Source organism: Trachurus japonicus, chromosome 21 (assembly GCF_045865225.1).
Source record: "Trachurus japonicus isolate A0001 chromosome 21, Traja_1.0".
In the NCBI taxonomy this organism is placed as follows: Eukaryota; Metazoa; Chordata; class Actinopteri; order Carangiformes; family Carangidae; genus Trachurus; species Trachurus japonicus.
The window spans coordinates 23,031,290-23,053,258 of NC_140927.1; the positions used below are offsets into that span (position 1 = coordinate 23,031,290).

Genomic DNA, 21,969 nt, shown 5'->3' on the forward strand with positions numbered 1-21,969 from the left:
CCCTCTGTGCTATATGCTTTGAAGCTAACAGGTGGTTGTATCCGAAATGCAAATAATGCATATATAAATATATCTAGTATATATAAAGATATATATTGTTGCATCCTTCTGTGTCTATTCTAATAGCTCTTAGAGAAAGTGATAGCGTAATGCTGACGGTGCTTCTCCTCTTACATAGACGTAGCTGTGTGGAGTGGCTGCCTAATGTTTGCTGTTTTATTCCCTTTTATCTGAGCCGGAGAATTTGGTGCCTGTGACACTTATTTCACATGGGGTTTTGTGTGAATTATAAATGCATAGAAGGATGTTAAGATGGCTGTTACTACTGTTATCACATTGAGATTCAAATGGCAGAATAATGTGTGTGTTGGAAATGTCATGGCAGTTTTTCTCTCATTTAATTCCTCTCCTCTCCTCTCCTCTCCTCTCCTCTCCTCTCCTCTCCTCTCCTCTCCTCTCCTCTCCTCTCCTCTCCTCTCTCCTTCTCTCCTCTACTCTCGTCTTTTCTCCTCTCCTCTCCTCACTCCACCCCTTCCTCTCCTCCTCCCCTCCCCTCCTCTCCTCTCTTCTCCTCTCCTCTCTCCTCTCATCTTTTCTCCTCTCCTCTCCTCTCTCCTTCTCTCCTCTACTCTCGTATTTTCTCCTCTCCTCTCCTCTCCTCTCCTCTCCTCTCCTCTCCTCTCCTCCTCTCTCCTCTCCTCTTCTATCCTCTCATCTTCTCTCTTCTCCTCTCCTCTCCTCTCCTCTCCTTCCCTCTCCTCCGTCCTCTCCCTGCTGTCCTGCTAGAATATGATTGCATTTTTACAGGCGAGTCCTGCCCATCAGTGAGACACTGACAGACAAACAGGCAAATATGGAAATATCAAAGCTTTTCAAACACAGTGTGTTCAGGACCTCTTCACCTATTACTGTATAACAATCTGACTGAAAAAGTAAGTTGACACACACAGGCCTTACAGGGATAGTTCAACATTTTGGGCTGAGACGGATTTGTTTTCGAGGTAAATTCATGCAAAACCTCTGATGCACCTTAGATGTGTCTCTGCATTTGCCTCGAAAAAACAACTCCATCTCGTAACGGTCCGTTACTGTAATATCTCATAGCGTGGTGAATGTGCAGGTCACAACTTGTCCACAAGAGCGTTTTGGAGTTGTTGGATTGTGTATTTGATGAGTTTGATGAGGGAAACCAAGAAATCCCATGAGCCTCGGTAGCGTAGCTCTGAGCAGCTCTGCTCCGCCGTTCTGAAAATAGCTTGCACCGACAATTACTGTAAAGGTAACAAACCTACTCCTAAAACTATAGGGATTATGGCAATGGGCCATTTGCCAAAGTGTTGAACTATCCCTTTAAAGGGACTAGTTTGCAAATGTGAACTGCACACAGTCTTATCAACTACTCAAAGTGATTTAAACTGCAAGCTGCATTCTCTTACACGCACACACACACGATACATTGGGGTAATTCAGGGTTCGATATCTTGCCAAAGGACACTTCACCATGCGAACAGGAAGAGCCGGGAATCGAACAACCAACCCTCCAACTAGCAGAAGACCCGCTCTAGAGAGTCTTTCGAAGAACAATAGTCAGGTGCACATTCATACAGTGAATGTTATTGATCAGTAAACACCCTGTTGTTGTCCATACTGACTGTGCTGCGCGGAAAAGAAACTAACAAACAAACAAACAAAAAACATTTGTGCAAGAAACTGAAAAGAAACATGAAGACAACAACTGCTTCTTTTGTTCCTTCTGAGTCTCAAGCGAGTCCCCACCTCCACAGACTCTGTCCTAAAGAACTGCCCACTCTGCTCCTTTTCTACATTTTGCCAATGCCACCGTCCCCTGTTGCCATGGAAATTGATAGGATGGTACCTTGGGTTCAGCTTTGTTGTGACAAGTTATTCCAAGTGAAATAATAAGGGGCTCTGTCTCGAAACAAAGCAGTGACTTAGCAGGGCTTTCCAACCCTCTGGGACATACCTTATTTATGAGACACCAGCGAACAGGCTGCCCTAGAATAAAGCTGCCCAACATGACGGTCACTCAGACTTTAAGTCTCCAGTGCTTTTTTTATTTTTATTTTTTTGGCAATTAATGTATTTGGATGGAGGAGTATAAATCATTTTATTTGGTTTTTCACTTACAATATCCCAGGCAAGGTTGACTGAGTGGACTGAATGAAACATTTGGAGGATGACACTTAGAGTTACTATCTTTCGGAAGGTTTTCAGAATTACAGTGATGGGGTCACAGGCTCAGATAAAAAGCTTTTTATACTTGCTTGGCCTCTCCTTTGCTCTCTTGATTCTCATTTCTCTTTGTGTTTTCTTTTGTACTTCCTCTCTTCACCTGTCATTCGGACTTATGCTGCTTTTCCTGATATTACACTTTGCCTCTTTCACAAATACATTGTTTGCCTTTTTGTTTCAGATCCACAGCACAGCTCTGGTTGAGGAGTACAGTGGTTCTGCGTGTGTGTGAGTGTGTAAGAGAGAGTGGCCTGGGCCTGTGTGTACTCTGTGTGTGTTTGTGTAGGCTTGTAATTGCCGGTTGATTTGTGGTCAGAGAGGGTCAGACGTCCTGCAGAGAACATGTCAGGCTTTTAAAAGCAGAGAAAGAGAGCCCAGCCCTGCACCCGTTTAACCCCGACCACCCTCAGGGAGGTCAAAGCACTCAATCAGCTCCCACCACTTTTATTAGCTTAGGATTCAATGTAAAATACTGACAAGAGGGTGGCTGTTGGTCTAATCTTGAGCATGTATACCCTTGTATTTCTTGTACGCACCTGTGCATACATGTAGAGGTTTATACATTTGCATAAACCCGCTAGATGCTGTATACTCTGACTTAAATGTAGATTAGTGAGGAAAACTTCTGGGGAGGTTGTGGAGCGGAATAACACAAACCGTGATCCCGATATCTCATGGAAATCCACCAAAATCTACTTCATTATCTCAGGACAAACACCTCCTCGACGACACGCTTACGGGAGACACAACAGATACCTTCTCCAGATCTCGTTAATGCTAACGCATCATTGTTGTCGCCAAAAAACGAAAGTCTGACCTTGAAATGCTGTTATAGTAACTGAAACCAGTTTTCCTGAAAACAAAATAAACATATACCTGCAGCCTGCCAGGTGGCCCAGTTCATTCTCAAATCTACAGCTTTTCAGCACTAGATATGCAGTGTAGCAGATTATTACAACTAATTAAAAGTCCAGGAGAACAAGAACAATCCTGTGCCCCAATTTACTGAAAAAGCAACTGGCTGCATGTGAGAAATGTTGACACACAGCAATAACCTCAGGTGTGTTCAAATTGGTGTAATCAAATTGTTTTGTATTGTTGGAAATGTGTTTTTCTTCATACTCTAGTTAAAATAACATTTAATTAAAAAATGTCAGTCAATGCAAACACAAAAATAAAAGAAGATGGCAGTGACAGTCTGCCCAGCAGCTCTGGACTATGTAACCCCCCCCACAGCCCATAGCTGGTCCCGCATCCATGGTGTCATAATGAGGAATTAGGAGCCGGGGATGCGAAGGAAGTGTAGAACAAAGTGATGGATTCGGTCCAGATGGTCACCGGTGCAGGACAGCAGAGGCTCCGTTAACACTTTTCAACACCACTACACTACAGTCCGCACAGTAAAAAACTTGTTACAGCGCCAACAGTAAAACCTCCATCACTCCCACACTGCGTGCTGTTTATTTAGCTGTCAGTGACTGAGATTCAATAACAAATAATAGATTCTTAGCGCCTTTGGCATAATTCGTAATGTACATGGGGAATAGCTAGCTGTCTGAACCTTTTGGCAGATGCTTTGGCTTGTGAGAGGTTCCTCATTAAAATTACATTTAAATATTTAAAAATTAAAACAAACTCAGCGCGCGCCTGTAAAGAAGTGGTGCATCTGACACGTGTCTGAAGAAGCGCAGTCAGCCATGCTTCTGTGTCAAGGTGGAGAGGAATGCGGTGATGGAGGCCTTGCTGTTCACTCTAGGATCAGCAGAGTCTAATGGTTTCTCATCAATTGCCCCTGTCTAGGGAAGTGTGTGTCATGACTCCTGTAACTACTTCTGACAAGAATGATGAAGCACTTGTTAAAATTGTAAGATTCTGCTGGAGGTTGAAACCTTTTAGATATAAATCTGTGTAGAGGAAGATGGACAGAGACAGAGAGAGTGAGTGAGGGGCCAAACAGAGGAAGGGGATGAGTGAGAAGCCAAAGACAAAGAGTGGCTATGGTTTTTAGACATGACATGATCGAACAGAGTGGAGAAGGAGAGAGAGGGAGGGGAAAAAAGGGAGAGTGAGAGGGAGAGAGGGGGGGAGTGAGAGAAGCTAATGATCTCCATCTGTCTTAGGAGGCTGAGAGAGAAGAGCATCGTTAGGCTTTTGGAATAAGGGGAAGCAAACAAACACATGATTTGCAGATCTCACCCTGGCACTGTGTTATGTGTCTGGCTTCATTTGAGTCAGCTGGTAAAATGTAGCTTAGAGACAGTTTAGACCATCAGTTGTGTCATGCTGATGATCGCTGCTCTCCAGTGGCTCCTGTAACAGTGCGTTTTGTTTACTGTGTGCATGCCAGTGTCTATTTTAGGCTTTTGTCTGCGTGTGAATGTGTGTCTGTGTTAATGTGTGATTGCATTTGGATGCGCACGTATGTGCTTATGATCATAAATGAGGCTGCTGAATCTCTAATAAGGATTTGGCACAGACTGGACACACACTATAGTGGCTCTAACATCAAGAGCAGTTTGTGTGTGTAGCTTGAGTGGGTCCACTCACAGTGTGTGTGTGTTTGTGTCTGGCTAAACAACACCGTCTCCTCTGCTGTGCTTAGTTAGTTAGTTTTTTGTTTTATTTGATAGACTGTTTAAGTCCAATAAGTTGTCCTTATTAAACAACAACATATGTTGTTTGTTCATGTCCTCCACACACAACTGTTTTCTGATCTGACGCCAACATTGACAGGAGGATTTCATTTGTCTGTGTCTTCCAAAACTGTTCAAAATAATTTTATTGCCAGACGGTTCTATGGTTTAGCTTTGGTTAAGATGAGGTCAAAAACCACCTGGTGATGTTGGTGAAGTCTGTACCTTGATAAATACTTGGGTATACTAGTCAAGTAGCATTTACTACTTGTATTACGTGTTATTTTTGGTAATTTGTAGAATTTCATGATTTAAAGGGACAACGAGGAGTTTCAGAATTCAAAAATTCGTGGACTGCCGCAAGACGGGCGAAAGCATTTGCCAAGAATGTTTTCATTGATCAAGAATGAAAGTCAGAGGTTCGAAGACGACCAGATACCGTCATAGTTCCGATCATAAACGATGCCAACTAGCGATCCGGCAGCGTTATTCCCATGACCCGCCAGGCAGCATCCGGGAAACCGAAACTATATGCTGGGCGAGTCGACCACAAATAATAATATCAAAATAACTAGGTATATTAATACTACGACAAAATGAACAAGTTAACAAGTGTTGGTAATGTAGTTTCATCCACATTAATACAGTATGAGACTCTTATATAACCAAAAGCAAACTCCTCGGGGTCTCTTTAAGTTGTTGGTTGAGAGTTTGTACCTTCAGCCATCAGGCTTTTTAATTCTTCTGCAAATGGTAGAGTGTTAGGGTTAGGGATAGGGGGCGAATTAATTTCCCTTAGTCAAGGTAGTCAAGTTCAGGAAATGACTGTGATCACGTTTTAAAAACACAACAGTGAGTGTCAGTGACTCAAAATGGGAAACAAACAGCTGCTTTTTGTGTTAAAGTTTGGTGTTTACTGTAATGACCCGTCCATCCACCCTGACCTCCTTCCTTCCTACGGCTGCTTGAAGTCAACCACCTTTAAGCAGCATCTCTGGCCGTGTAGGAGTTTTCTCTGCGTTGGACTGGACAACAGAAACAAGACAAACGTGTTACGTAAGAAACACATTTTAGGCCCAGCTATTCCCTCACAAAATGTTCTGTGTGACTATTTTGGTTTGTTTTTCCAATAATGCACCACTGCTGTACTGTATCCCCAGTATTTCTATGTGCTTGTCAGATGGAGGTGTACTCTCCTGTAAGATTTGTGATGATTGACAGAATCAGCAGGAACCGAGAGCTGTCGAGTTGTCTCGCCACCTCTCTCTTTCTCTGCTGCCCCTCAGCTGAAGTGAAAGGTGCCCGTGGTCGGGGCCGTCCTCATCAGCTTGTCGAACATCACCACCTGTTTTGCCGTCGCAAAATCAATTTCCTGCCCTATTGAAACAAATACGATATGGTGCCGATAATCAGTTAAGCCTCTGTGAGGAGAGATATAAAAATCATTTGTTGTGCCATTGCGATTGGCCTTGCTGACAAACAGCTCTTCTATATTGATTAATGATTCATATTCTTTGTTCACTTGTTGAGGTGTTTTCATCTTCAAGCTGCTTTTTGGTTATATTTTAAATAATTAATCCAAAATGTGGGATTTCATCCACAGGTGCAGCATTGTTAAAAATCCTGCTCAAACCTGCCAGAGACAACAGATCAATAGAGACTGTGGGGAAAATACAATAGGAAACTGCATTAAAAGTTATTGGGAAGCATTGAAGACAGGGTGTTATGCAGCTTATATTTTGTTTATTTAAACCAAAAATGCTTTTAACTAATCGAATGAAATGTAGATTGTAAGCTTGTTTACGTTGTTGATGAGTTTATTTCATTTTCATTTTTAATTAATCTTCATACAACCTGAAAAAAAAACATCATTGAGATTTTTTATTAGCTGAATTCTTTGAATGTCTTGCCAATAATACCAGGGAGCTCAAAATAAAATAAAATAAAATAAACAATAGATTAAAAAATAATATACTAGATGTTCAGTATTTACTTTACTAAGGATATTACCTGTCAACAATATGTGTTGCAGCTTTCTACAGCTTTCTGCACCTAAACTGAGGGGGACAAATGTAATTCTGCATCACCTAAAACACGTGTGACGGACACGTTTGCACATGTCCAGAACTAATACATGTGATCGTCATGGGAACTTTGTGTCTTCCCCATGTTTTCAGTCATAAACACATTTTGTCTGCACTAAAAAATAGAACTTTTACCTTTTTGTCTTGTTCAAATACAGTATTGCACATTTATCACAGAGTTATTATGCACAGATGAGGAGGATCAGTGGATTCTGGGATGGGCCGAGTGTTGCTGTGGAGACGGGTCAAAAGGAACTGTTGGAGCAGATGGCAGCGAGGTGACCCTGCAGGCTGCCTATCTGTTCCTCGGTTACTTCATGCAGCCCCTATATGTGTCACCTCAGGTGTCTCATTGGCACTGCCAGTGTGTTTGCACACCTGGATAGACCTGAGGCCGGTATGGAGCACAGTAAAAAAAAAAAGAAAGAAAAAAGACACACACAAACACAGACACAGACACACACCTTTCCAGTGGGATTATACGCTGTGCATGCTGATTGTAATGTGCCAGGACTGTGTTAATCCTGGCCCTCAGGTGTGTGTCCACCTGCTCTGGCTGTCCCCTGCAGTCGGCTGGGTTAGCCTCGTCCTCCTGCTCGCACAGAGCAACAGAATGGACACCAGGCCACCAGGGCTTCCCTCTGACCTGCCCACAGAGATCGGCGCTGATTGGAAAACTAATCCTCTGTCATTGCCTACTGTAGGACTTGCTGCTGGATGTTTTTTTGTCGGTCAATATCGGTCTCATCTGAACATTTTTTGTCTGTATTTTTCCGCTCCTGTGTCACACGTGCCTCCCATGTCGTGTCCACCCCTCTGCCTATCTGCATAAGCTCCACACAGGTGTATTTATCATGCATTTTACTCTTTTATTTAGCAGGAATTACTTACTGTTATCGCCACCCTACCACTGGGTTATGTTATCTGGAGCTGACAGGAAAGTGTGTGTGTGTGGCTGTGTGAGAGTGTGTTATGCATGCTTGTTAGACTGGGTGAATGCTTGTGAGGATCAGCAGCCTACGTACCCAACAGTAGCACGTGTAAATGCTTCTATGTTTGTCTGTGTGTCTGTGTGTGTGTGTGTGTCTGTGGACACATTTGTGCGACACCAGGTAGCCGGGGTTGTGTGCTGATTTCGCACACTGTCAGACATTAAGCCCTGGCCTGCATTATTGAATGTGTATACGCTGTTTGTGAGCCGGGTCCTAATGGAAGAACAGTGTAGTCTACACTCCACCTATTGGGGAACATTAAAGTTCACAGCGATATTATCCCAGATACACTGCTGCGCGCACACACACACACACACACACACACACACACACACACACACACATTATATACAAGCTGTCGGAGAGCGGCAGGGGCATAAGCCGCGGGGCTGAGTGCAGATGAAAAGACCCCGCAAGATTTACTGAAAGGTAAAAACACAGTGTGGTGGGGACAATTCTGGGACAATGGCAAAGAGATGATGATAAGATGACAGGAGGGAGAAAAAAGGACCACACGTGTTAGTGAGACAGAAATGAAAAATAAAACATCCCTCTCTGCTCCAGTGAGGGAGGTTAAGAGTCAGACACAGATGAAAAGTGTTGAGCTGTGCTGTGCTCGGAGAGGTGCTGCTGTGCTGTGCTAAGCCACACCCACACAGATTGTTGTCGTGTCGATACTACGGATGAACTCCAGGCTGAGGACGGAGTCTCAGCAGACTGTGACTGTACAGTAAATACACGGGGTTTTCCTCCCCATCACATTCTCCCTTCCACCCTCTCCTTTCATTTCTCTCCTCACCTATGCCTCAGTTTTATTGTCTTTTTTTTCCCTTTCCACCTCAACTCACACAAAACAAACCCGTACACGTGCTTCTCGTGGTTTTGCCCTCCCACTTACTCATTTGAACTTTGAATTGTATCACATCCTCACCACGCTCACAGGCACGTAACCCTGTGAAGATCATAATCACGCCGCATGTGCTTTATCTCTCACACCTTGCTCCTCTCTCTGTCTCTGCCTCCTCTCCCGAACACATAAACGCGCATGAGTGCACACGCTCCAGCACACGCTTGCATGGGCGGTGGGTTTTTCAACATGCAGATTTGTTTTCCTGCTCTAACTATGTGGTACCTTTTTTAAAAACATTATTTTAAATAAGCAGTTTGAGTTCTGACTTATGGAGCTTGAGCTTTTGCAGCTTGTTTGCAACGGAGCATCTGGAAGCTGTAAAGCTGCAGCAGAACATATCAGATAGTGTAACATGGCAGAGAGCAGCACGCCATATGTGTGTCACAGATCCCCGTTGGACTGAGAGGAGAGATGATTGGGCAACTTGTTTGTGCGACTGTGTGAGTGTGTGTGTTGGAGTTGTGTTTGTGTGTCAATTGCAAGAGAGAAGCGGGAAAGACTGAGGCTGCCGGGTTACCCAGCACTGTACCTGCTTTATCGCTGTAATTACTTTGATTTCATTTAATTAAAATCGAGCAACAAAGTCGCTTCATTTCAACAACGACGTCCGTTATCAACCATCACATTCCCACTTTTTTTTTTCTTTGCTCCATGAATTTGAGACTTGATTTATTGTTTTTTTGTGTTTATGAGATTTGCTTCTATGTATATGTGTGTTTTCAGAGACCATTAAATCTTCAGGACATCTCTGAAACCTCTTCTTCCTCACTGTTCTGTAAACAATAGACCCATAAATTGCTCCTCATTCATTTCGAACACTCTTCACATTCCCTCACTCGCTTAATTGAACCTCTCGCTGTGAACACAGTGCAACTTATTCTATCAACCTGCGGAAAAACATAATCCTTGTCGAGGGTCTGACAAAAAAAAGTGAGACAAGTTTAATTAGGTTGCTTTTTAAGCGGTGAATAATGCATTGTTATATTGTGCGGAGGTGTATACTTCCTGAGCATTAATTTTTGCAGCCACTTGAAGTCTGTCTCAAGTAGATGATTTGGCTAATTCTCGTGGAGTTGTGGTGAAAAGGCCTGTTAATGTTGGTGAGTAGGGGGGAGCCTGAAGTCAGGGCACCGGTGAGATTATTCGATCAAACGTTGATAAGGGGCAAAGATCTGTCGTCGCACACTCACACACACAGAAGCGTAAACAAATACATGTGCATTCACATATACACACATACAAATGCTGAGAGGGCAGGATCATGGTCCAGTCCAGCAATCGATAACACATTTTCTCAGGCTGCTCTCTTCAATTTGTGTCTCTGTCGCCGTCTCTGTGTCCATATCACTCTCACACTTCATCTTTCTCTTTCTCCAACACTTTTCTCTTCTTGTAGTCAAATTCAACCTCAGTTGTTCCTCATGTGGAGCTTGTTAGTGAATGGATTGTTGAGTTCCCATCGGTTATATCACGTCTGCTAATGAAGCCCTGGCTTTTAATGCCCGCTGCTTTTCATATTATTTCCCAAAGATATGGATCATTGAGACCTCACAGCGGGAACCCTTGCTTTGAAGAGCGTCACCACTGCCATGTCCTATTATCAGAAGGTCTTCTGGAGAGCCGCCTCGTCAGAACAGCTCGGCCGACCACTTGGCCAAAAGGAAGCCAATTGTTATCACTTTTGGTGATGACAGCCATTTAACGGCGCGTGTGACTGTGATGCAGGAACCTGTCCGGCCATATTTGCGAGATAGAAGACACACACGCCTGTTGCTTTGATGTATTTCAGCTTCGCCAGAGGCAGAACACTTAGAGAGCCCGACAGTGGGTGCGCTGTGGGGAAGCGTGATGTGGTTTTGGATGAATATAATTGCTTTTATTACCTCACTCTGGATGACACCGTCCAGCTTCCTGCTCAGCTTCTCTCATGTGGGAAATGGTCAGGTCTGGAATTGAATTCTGTATACTCAGAGGTGACTTTATAAGGGAATCATACAGGATGGTTATTGCACCATCAAAAATGTAATGAAACTGGCTCAAAGGTGACAACAGTACAGTGGAAGGTCACTGTTAATATATGGTGATCTCCTGCAGTACAATATAGGAGTTTACCAGCCGTAGAGGAGAGCTGAGACTTCTCTAGTCAGGCTTAGCAGTCATGGGAGACTCACAAGGACTTTGTGTTGCTGAAGTCTCCTTCCTTCTGCTTTTTTCTTCGAATCTTCTTCTGCAGCTTCACGGCCTTTGTTGGTACAGTAAAAGCCTGAAAACCTTTGGGAACCAATTTCCCGAGACTTTCCTGAGGCCTTTAGTTCACAACTTAACATCCATGTGTTTTCTCATGTCTGCACATGCATGAGTTTATACAGTACGTGTGAATATAAGTGACAGATTATGTCCATTCGTACTGTATGACTGTGCGGTAACGGCGTTCCCACCTCTCTCTAGTCTATACTGCATGTGGCACTAATTTATACGTTCGATTTGCTCTTGTTTTCACCTTTGTCGCCAATTAGCCGGCAGCATATTTCTTCCTTTCAAATCCCCAACACGGACCTCCACAAATGAGACGACTAACAGAAAAAAAAGCCCAGTGATCCAAATATCTCGGCTGCATCTTTAATTCATTAATTTGCTGTTTCCCTACAGTCAGTCACCCAGAATAATCCATCTGGAAAGTCCAGTGAGCTTTTCCGCCACCAAGCAAAAATGGGATTGTGGATGACTGATCACAAAGCTTATACCCACACAGTCTCACTCCGTGTTAATGTATCAACATGTAGGCCTGCACACACACACACTGCACACACAAAGCTTGACTTAGTCTCTCTTCAATAGCACTAAGAGCCTACTGACGGTGAAGCAGTGCAGTTATTTCGTAGCAACTCGTGTCAACGAATCTTAGGCATTGCAATTACTTTACACATGACACACTGCACGCTGGGATTTTCACACAATTAGGCACAAAGCAGACGCCCAGTCATTTTTCCACTTCACGTAGCCATTGCACATTCTCCAACTTTATATGTAGCATCCATTCTATGGTGAAAGAATGAAGCCCCACCACTACTATACATGCGGTTGAGGAGTTTACAGAGATACTCAGCGTCACCTCCTGAAATGAGTTCAGCGCTCTTTGATGCAGAGAACAGACAATGCCTTTGCCCTGAGCGTGCTCAGATATCAGTGTTTAGTACGCTCGCACAAGCACATCAACGCAGCCATTCTGGTCTCCTTAAGATAACCACGTCGCACGGCCACCGTGGAAATGAGTGACACTTGCTAGAGCGCAAACATTTCAGCTGTTCAGCCAGGTTTTTTTTTTAGCAAAGTTGGAGTTTCAGCAACATTTAGTCAGTGCTTAAATACTTATTTGGTGATGGGGGGCTGTGTCTTTGGTGACAGAGGGGGTTGTCCTTTAATTGCAAGGTTGATCTTGAGCTCCTCCACCTCCTCCCCCTCCATGTCCTTTAGCAAGACACCAAGTTGCCCCTGATGTTTAAGACAACACCTTAGAGACCAATTGGAAAGCACTTTGTCCATTACATTAGAAAAGTGATGTATGAGTGCAGTTCATTTGCCATTTGCCAAGCAGGGAATGTCCGATCTGGAGGTCGAACAACAGACCATTTAGGACTCGCAACCATCACATGAATACAGCAATAATGGCGTCTTTTATTGTCTTAACAGGTAGCAGACAGTGCTAGTAGCAGATGAGTGGACATAAAACCTGATTTTAACCTTGAAACCAAAGCATTTAATCACTTCTTTGTGAAATAAGATACATCAAACATCCATTTGTAGGTCAACAGCTCACCACGTAGATTTGCATGTTTAATCACCTGCTTTTGTCCGTTGTCGCTTAATTCCAGACATTGCCTGTTAATGGCAAAGCAGAGACTTATTTCCTTTTGTTAGGAGTTGCTTCCAAGCCTCCACACTTTTAAATGGTGGCCCCCTCCCCATCCCACCCCCCCCCCCTCCCCTACCGAACCGTGATAATTGATGTATTTCCCATAAAGGAGTGGTAATTAAGATAATGAGATTTTCAGAAGCAAGCATTGCATGCAAAAATGAGGGGAAGCATGTTTCTTGACTGTTTCACTTAAGCTTTATAAATTTCCCTTCCTCATCCTCTCTCCTGTTTCATTCTCTTCGTTTTGCCAGCTCTGCCTTTTCGGTCGACTGATGTCTGCGTCCTATCTGTGTTCTCCTTACCACATCTGCTTCCCCTCTCGACACCCATCCGCAGCTTGTCCTCATTTGTTTGCCTAGTGCATAATTAGCTATAGGATCACCCATTGTGTAATTATGTATAGCAGTTTGATATGTAATTAAAATTGTATCAGTATCCAGTGTAATTTGTGCTGTGTGATTACCTATTAACAGTGCAAACAGTTGTGCCTAAAAGCCTGTGACCGCCCCTCTCATAGATGTCACTGTGCCTCTCAGTCAGTATTTACATACCAGGAGGTGCTACAGTGGGAGCACAGAAAAACACCTTTAAGACCCACACGTGAGAAACATTTAATAGACTTCGCTCTACAGTACGTCTCCTCAAATTGAACCGTCTTTCTGACTTCTTTAGCAATTTGTTGGATATATTCTCATCCTGAAGCCTTAAACCAAGGACTTTACAGTAGCAGACACTTTGCGCTGAGTGAATAAGCGCAGCAACATTGCACTGCTTCCCCCTCCCAGATACAGACAAACCAAACCAGAGTAGGGCTTTCAAACAGCTTGTTAGAGAGGTTTTATAATAGAGTAAAGTCTTGAAGAGAGGGCTTGTGAGAACACACTTAAGGAAATGTCTTAATAAAAGCAGCGGGCTACAGACTGGCCTAAATAAGCCACCTTTGCAAATTCTCCACTAAATAATTAGATGTGCCTGAGAGGTCTGCTGTTGGGAGAAGCTGCTGTTTTTTTAGTCAATAAAGGTTATTTTTTTCTAAAGAAGGAGCAGAATTACTGTTTGCCTCCCTCTGTGCATATGATTGAATGCAGTGTGTGTGTTTGTTCGTCTTTGTCTCTGAGCCGTGTGCTGCTGCGCTTGTGGTCAAAGATCACACCCTTCTTATCCAACCTACTGTAAAATCTGATGTATAGAGTCATTACCATAAATAAATAGATTCACTCCACATACCTGCAGGCCTGCACACTCCCTGTATATCTAACCTGTTTTGTTTCAGTAAACTCAGTCTTCATCTCTATCTGTGCTATAATTACAATGGTGACGTTCTGCACTCATTTTCATACAGATGAAGAAATTCTAAGGTCCGCGATGATATCAGACATGTCATGCTCACTAGCAGTGAAATGTGGGTTATAATGAGCTTAGCATGCCCCAATTTTTCCTCATGATGTAATGGCACAGCAACAGAAAATTGTGTTGTAGGTCTTACTCAAATGGGTTGTTAAAACCTGCAGAGAAAGACCATGTTCATTACTGATTTTTTTTCCTTGTTATATAAATGCACAAGAACTGTAGCACTGCAATTATGCAGGTGTTGGAGTGTATAAGTCTCCAGGTATAGATCAGTCTGGACTCATTTGTTCCTGCTGTGATGGCCATGATGCCGGGCTTTGTGTTTGAAATGTCGATATGTGAATTGAACATGAAGTCAGGAGTCCAGCCCAAAGTGGGCACAACATAAATACGAGAGAGAAAAAATACCTTGACAAAACAAAAACATACAGTATACATTCTTGAAATTACACTAAAGCTACATGTGGTGTTTTGACGTAAAGCGAGAACAAGTGCAATGCAGCCTGGCGCAAAAAGTGTGACCTCATTGGTCAAACCACTGCTGTTAGAGCATCAGTTTTCTGCTTAATTCATGTCAAATCAATGAATATATCCTTTAGTTAACATTGATTCCCTCATCAACTTTGCTAATCAGCTCACACGTCACTGATTTACAGACTCAAATCACAGTAATGATGCTGGTTGGTCTGTTATCTGGGCTCATACTTAAACAGAAGAAAGCACGTTACATAAAATAACAAATGATGTCATCCTCCCCCCTAAAAAAATATGCAGTTTGGTCTCCAGACTTTTGAGCAGCACTATCAACCAAAGCTTGATGTGCAAACATGCAAGAAAGAGTACACATGAAAATATATCACAAAGATAAAATGAGATAGCCTCAAGCTGTTTTGTTTATGCATATTTAATAGTGCGACAATACTTTGATACAGTTTGTTCTATTACACTGTACAGTACATGCCCAACTCGGTATAAAAGTTGAGAAATTAGCAGCAGCCGTGAACTCTGTGTGCACCACATCAGTCTCATGCACCATATTGGAGTTACGTTCAATTCTGCCATTCCCCTTTAAATAAATGAACTAAAGAAAACACTTTCCCACTGGTACCGGCCCAACTCCAGCCAGGTCTTCTAATCACTGTTGGTTCGTTGGGCCAAAATTGTAGACAGTACCTGATTTGTGGTACATTTTCCATCAATATCCTCCATTGTTATAGTTTGTGTGATGAAAGCTTTGTTTTTTATAGTATCTGGACAACATTTACAGTATATTGCATGACCACTCACAGCATTGTGGGGTTCAGTATCATGACTGCTACAGTAATACTTCCACATGGCAAAGATTTGAGTCAGTACAAAAAAGCACAACCAAAAGTTCACCATCTTGTGAACAACTCAATGTCATTTTTCTATTTCAAACCTTCATGTTTTCTAAGGATTACACCTATTTTGTTGCCCTGTCACATGACAGTTTGGATCCAATCATGATCTAGTAATTATTTAGTAATTACGCCTGCGATAAAACGTTAATTACCTCAAGATTAAAAATAACCCAGAGATTGTAGAGCCTCTGGGCACATTCAAGCAAAGCATTATTGGAACATTTGTGAATATCTGTGACATGATCTTAAAAAAACACACATTCAAAATTAAAGCAAAAAGCATCTTTCTCTCAAAGACTACTTTGTCTTTCTGAATGAGAGATGAAGCACAACATGATCAAAACGCTGCATCCTCCATGTTGACACAGCCTCTCCATTTCTCCCCCCCTTGTGTGCCTTCAGTCATGTACATACAAGACCCTTTTTCTGTTTTGCTAACCCTACAGAGCACAGTCTTTCTAGCAGAACACACAAAAGCTTTCAACAACAATAAAACTGCTGCATTCCCCAGAGGAGGGACTTCAGCAGCAGGTCTGACATCCACCGTATGGATGATTAGCATCATTAGAGCATCAGCTGCTCCCTCTCACTTGCACAAACACACACACACACCCCATGATGGCTGTTCGGATACACTCATGCAGAGTAAATGGGTGCTTGTTCTTGGCAACACAATGATGTATTTATGATTGGAAGTAGGTCAAATAAATGAAACCCAAGATCTATAGACTCTAGAGAGATAACATCTGTCTTTGCTTTCTTCAGAGATGACTATGAAACTATGTAAAGCATACAGAATATAAAAGAAAACACTGGCATATAAAAATAGCACAATTACAAACTCTCACTATTCTTCCTCAGCGACAGCTTTTTTTCCCCCTGTACTGTCAGTTTGTCTTGTGTCATATTGAAATTGTGTCTTCTCTCCTTTTCAGCTCCTTTGACCGACAAGCCGCCAAAGATCCTGTTTCCCTCGGAAAACAAGATTAGCAACATGGAGCTGCAGCTAGGTAAGAGCTTCACAGGATTTTCCCGCAGCTGCAGTCGCTGCTATCTGTGTCATTTCCAAATGACAGGAAATGGATGACTTTTCGAATCCTGTCCAACACACCTCCAGGCGATTAACACAGATTGATGATGGCACTTTTCATTTGCTGGAGGACCAGAAAAAAAAAAGAAAAGAAAACAATTGTAGAAGTGTTTTCCATATATGCAAATTGTGGGTATTAATGTCCCAAGGGCTGTTTTGTCAACAATGGCGAGTCCATATGGTGCCAGAGTTCCATACTCTGGCTCGCCACATGGAGAGGCAGCCGCTCTCCGTCGCCGTTGTTTGTCTTCTTTGACGTGAGGTCACGTCAGGTCTATGATGTGTGCATACGTGCGTGGGCGACTATATGCGGTATGTGGTTGTGGTAGTGTTTGTTTCTTTTTGTTTGTTTGTTTTTTTTCCCTGTGTGACAGCATATTGCTTGATTTCTGGGCACAGTCCACTGTCCACATGGCGCTTGCCGCTCTGTGAATGGCTAATGTGTCTGTCATGGTGAAGCCAATGGGACAAGACTGAGAGCCCGGGAAAAGCAGAGAAGGATGGGACGATATGTGACAGACAGAAGAGGGGGGCCGAGACAAAGACAGCGTGATGACTACATTGAGCATTTACCTTTTGTTTTCTATCTAATGCTATTGGAACCCAGGTATAGTTCATCTAAAATGCCTCCATGGTTGGCTGATCAAGAGTGAAAAATTGCTGCTGTTGATAAACTGACAAGCGGCGGGCTCGCATGACGGCGCGCTCTCACACCCATGCATGAACAGGCTGCACAATGTGGGCAGACCCTTGAGTTATTTGTGTCATTTGTCTCTCTCTTGATTCCAGTGAGATTTTGAAGAAAGGGTCGGCTCTTCTTTCTGAAAACTGTCTCGCAATTATTTAAAGCCTCTCTCTGTCGGTCGGGTCTTATGTTTGCTGCGTGAGCGGTTTCATGTAGTGTGGAGTGTGTATGTACTGTATGTGTGTGTTAAAGGATTGGTGCATTTAGTACTGCACAGTGATTTAGTGCTGCAGTTCCATAAAATTGGGAGGAAGTTGAAGTTTTTAAAGGTCTGAGCAGAGCAGCAGAGGCAGAAGATATTCTGTCTTTTAGACTCAGTGTCCCAGAACATGCATTTCCCATGTATGCAGATTTTAGTAAGAAGAGGCTCTTTGAGTGAGCAAAAACTTCATATGCATATGCAGAACAAAAAAAGAGAGAAGAGAGAAAAATTTTTGCACTTTGATCACATCATGATTAGAAAGAGGTAGGATGCTGTGTGTGAATAGAAACCCCCCGTGAGTCTAGGGTCTCTAGTCTCTGGAGGTGGTTGTGGTGATGAAATGAAGAAGAGGCAGAATGTGATGAGCTCCAACCTGGACGTTGACATGAAGCCTGGAGGTGAAAGTGGAGGAGGGGGGTCACAGCAGGCTGCCTGAAATAACAACTGAGAGCAGAGGAGACAAAATATATTTATATATAGTTTGACGACAGCAACATGATTGACTGATTGAGATCGTAGCGAAATGTGATTGGTTGACAGATAACGCCCATAGTCAGATAATTACAGGGAGCGTGAGATATAAAGATAGCCTTTACTGATTGAACTTGGTCTAAGGTTCATTTCCCACAATGCAATTCAATAATATCCCTTTGCCTGATAAATGCGTCATGTCACCAACGTTCTGCCACTAAGCCTAAGTGTAGATAACCAAGGTGACAACACGGGGGTTATGTGGGATTTTTCTTAGACTCAACAAAACCTGCTCCAGAGCCACAGCAGACATTATACAGCTGTTTTCACAGGCTAATCAGTTCTCCCCGTGGCTCGTAAACTGATCTAGATATGTAAAAGCTGCAGAGCCTCCATCTAATATTATGGTACATAAGGGATTGGTGCTGCTATCACAACAAGACACATGAGGCAGGGGAGAGGAATAGAGAAAGGAACAGCATGTGTGATGTCATAGTAGTGAGCCTCCACAGACTCCCAGCAGAAAGTCTAAAGCTCAGAGACACAGAGGTAAATATTTTACAGCCGGGCTCCATTTTGTGTGCCGAAAAGTTGTCTCTCCCTCCAGATGAGAGTTTCTCTTTTATTTAGCTTTATTTATTTATTCGCCTCTTATTTAATATTTGTTGAGTCATGCCCTAAGCAGCTTTATGGAGCGACGTGGCAGATTTATAGTGGCCAGAACGTGCACAGAGAGAAGGCAACTGAAGGGGGAAGAGGGGTGGGGTGAGGGGGTGGGGGGTAAGGGGGATGGGGTGGGGGGCGTCCAGTGGAGGCCAAAGGGATGGGCAGTAAAAATCTGAGCCGTAAGCAGAGAGATAAATCTGCAGCAGTGCCGGGAAACACATACCTACTTTATCTCCTCTGCCGCTGTGACCAGTGGAGGTCTCAGACAGCTGCCATCACACAGGCAACTTTTACGCAGCAGACACACACACACACACACGCCGGCATAAATAAAACACATATGTTACATAAACTCACTCACAGAGCAACACACACACATGCACGCGTGGTCGGGATTAAAGGGAAGTCAATGCAGATGATGCAGAGAGAGGAACAGAGAGAAGTGATGGCATCAGAGCGGTCACAGAAGCAAGAAGGGTGTCGGAGGGGGAAAAAAGTGACGGGGGGTGAAGAGAGCTGCAACAGAGGGAGTTTGTTTGTCTTAGGAGAGGGGTTGTCTTGTCAGAGCGCACACACACACACACACATGCACACACACCCCTCATGTCTCGCCATGCCAGTGTCCCTCCCTGCTGAAGACACCAAATCCCAAAGCTACAGATCATGTTGAAACCCTGCAGCTCCAGCACCAGCTAGCAGTGTGTTTATGTCTGTCCGTGTGTGTGTGTGTGTGTGTGTGCGTATGTGTGTGTGTGCGTGTGTGTGTGTGTGTGTGTCACATCACAGACCTACAAAGCTTAAGGGCTTCAGGAGTCCCCAGGGATGTGTGACTGTGTGAGTGTGGAAAGCAGGGCCTGCAAAATATTACTTCTGGACAACTTGACATTTTCTGTGTGGTTTCCAATGGAGACAAACTCAAGGTTGTGTCGAGTGGGTTTTTGTCAGCAGCCAGCCATCCACTTTTTTCCTTTTTGCCAGATTTACTGCTGCTGTCCCCCAGTGGTGAGTTGGTGTAGTCCACTTCTTCCACTGCTTCCACACAACAGGAGGATGATTCATATTGCAGAAGGGGGTGGGTGGGTGGGTTGGTTGGGGGTGTATTACACATAGTTCCAGATTTAAAACAGACAGACTCACTGACTTGGTGTTGATTCCCTTGGGATGATTTGTCATGGATTTGCAGTCCCAGAGGGTGGAGAGATTCAACCCGCGCTTACACAGCACTCCACTTTGAGCTAGCTCTCCCTGTTCGTCATATATACACACACACACACACAGTTATACACACACACACATACCCCACAACACTTTGGATGGGCAGGTCACACACATGCTTGCGGAGCACTCCTCAGCAACCGTGGGATAATTGTAACTGATAGAGGATTTTACTGTCCCCCAAAGCCAGCAGATGGGTGCACTCTAGTGGAAAGGAATTAGAATCCATTATTTCAGTGAGCGGGACCCATCAGCATGGGATGGGCTGCAAGAGGGGAGATGACTCTTAAACCTACTTCATTTCAACATTTGCCAGCAGTTGCACACACGCACATACACCCCTACACACACACACACGCATGTCGGCACGCTGCACTCGCCATCAGTAATAGACTGACACTAAGGAACGCTGACGGCACAGATTTTCTCTGTTGTTTTCTAGATATATTTTTGACAGGCCGTGTGGATGTCCCACTGCTACACCTCAAACATCCATCTACAGGACAGCAGTTTTTTATTTAATTTTAATCGACTCATCGCAATTAGAGACTTCACTCATTTAAGCAAAGGGCGTCTGTGCAGGAATCAACTGTAATGAACTCTGACGCACAGATACCATCACAAACTGTCTGACAGTAATGTGACACTGTGATGCAGTGATATTATTGTATAAAGATAAAATTATAAAGCAGAGAGAAGTCTTTTTTTTATTTCAACTATGGATGTACATGCCAACCCTATCATATAGACTGATTAACACAACACTTTTCCTTATTCTCTGTCTCACTCTCTCCCCTAAATATTCTCTACTTATTCCTACCTCTTCTCTTCTCTTCTCTTCTCTTCTCTTCTCTTCTCTTCTCTTCTCTTCTCTTCTCTTCTCTTCTCTTCTCTTCTCTTCTCTTTCTCTTTCTCTTTCTCTTTCTCTTTCTTCTCTTCTCTACTTGATTGTAGACACCTAGCTGTGACACCAGTCTTGTCACTTTGCCACCGAGAAGGGTGAAATTGAAATTGACATTGCTCTGGAGAGTTACTAAAGGTCAACACAAAGTCACTCCACTGAATTACCCCTGGTACCATCACTCTCTCTTTCTCTCTCTCTCTTGCTCTCTTTCAGTCTGTAACACACACACACACACACACACACACACACGCTCTTTCACTCCTGCCACACTTGAAAGACAGTTCCTCTCGCTCCCTTTCGCCTCAGTCCCTGTCACATTTCCTTTTTTCAGCTCAGACAGACACGAAGGTATCCGTACAAACATGGTCACAGCGATGTACTCACATGTTTGATTGTGCGTTTGTGTGTCAGGGCTGGACATCAGACAGATTACACACTGAAACGACAAGATCGCGTGCTTCGATCGCCACATTCCTCAGCTATACAAAGATATCTATCGAGAGTAGAACTGAGGAAGTACATGTTCTTATATCTTTTAAGGGGCAGGGGGGGCAACACAGACTTTACCTTCATGCTGTGCTCTTTGGGCTGCGTTGCTGCAGTTAATTTCTTTTGATAAATGACATATTTATAACACAGAGGGGAAAAAAATCAAAGCGAAATCCAGCCTTTAAAGGTCACACGGCAGATACAGTGAACAATTTTGTGTGTGCGCATGTGTGTGTCCGTGTCTGTATGTGTGTGCCATCACTCAGTTTGGTTGCAGTCCCACTGTGACCCAGCGTTAAGTAACCCACGGTAACCGGTGTAGTAACTAGTGTGTCAGCGAAACAAAGCTAAATGTTTAAGTGTGTGAACGGTCGTCATTAATCACTGAGTCTGGGGCTGAGAGCCGGAGCCGGCAGCATGATAAATGAACCCAGAGGCCTCTACACATGCCCAACAGGAAAGGGAGCCGGGAATGAGCAAACACACAAAGGGAGAGACAGAAACAGGACCACGTAGTGAGCAATAAAGACTGACACAACACCCCACTGTGCATCACGTAAAGTGGCTTGTTTACTACCGCCTTGACATTAGTCACCACCACACCCGGTGAGGACGGTAAGAAGGAAGGCACGAACGCACGTTGTTCTGTCAGGTGCCATCTTTGAGC

At 43.6% G+C, this 21,969-nt stretch overlaps 1 protein-coding gene across 4 annotated transcripts in view; it reads left to right on the forward strand.

Moving 5' to 3' along the window:
- Window positions 1-21,969, forward strand: part of il1rapl1a (interleukin 1 receptor accessory protein-like 1a) — a 173,938-nt gene that overhangs the window by 101,092 nt on the left and 50,877 nt on the right. For all 4 annotated transcript variants that reach the window (XM_085765141.1, XM_085765138.1, XM_085765140.1 and 1 more), the window contains exon 6: window positions 16,456-16,530. In XM_085765141.1, coding sequence (XP_085621267.1) covers window positions 16,456-16,530 — 75 coding nt within the window. The remainder of the gene's footprint in view (window positions 1-16,455; window positions 16,531-21,969) is intronic.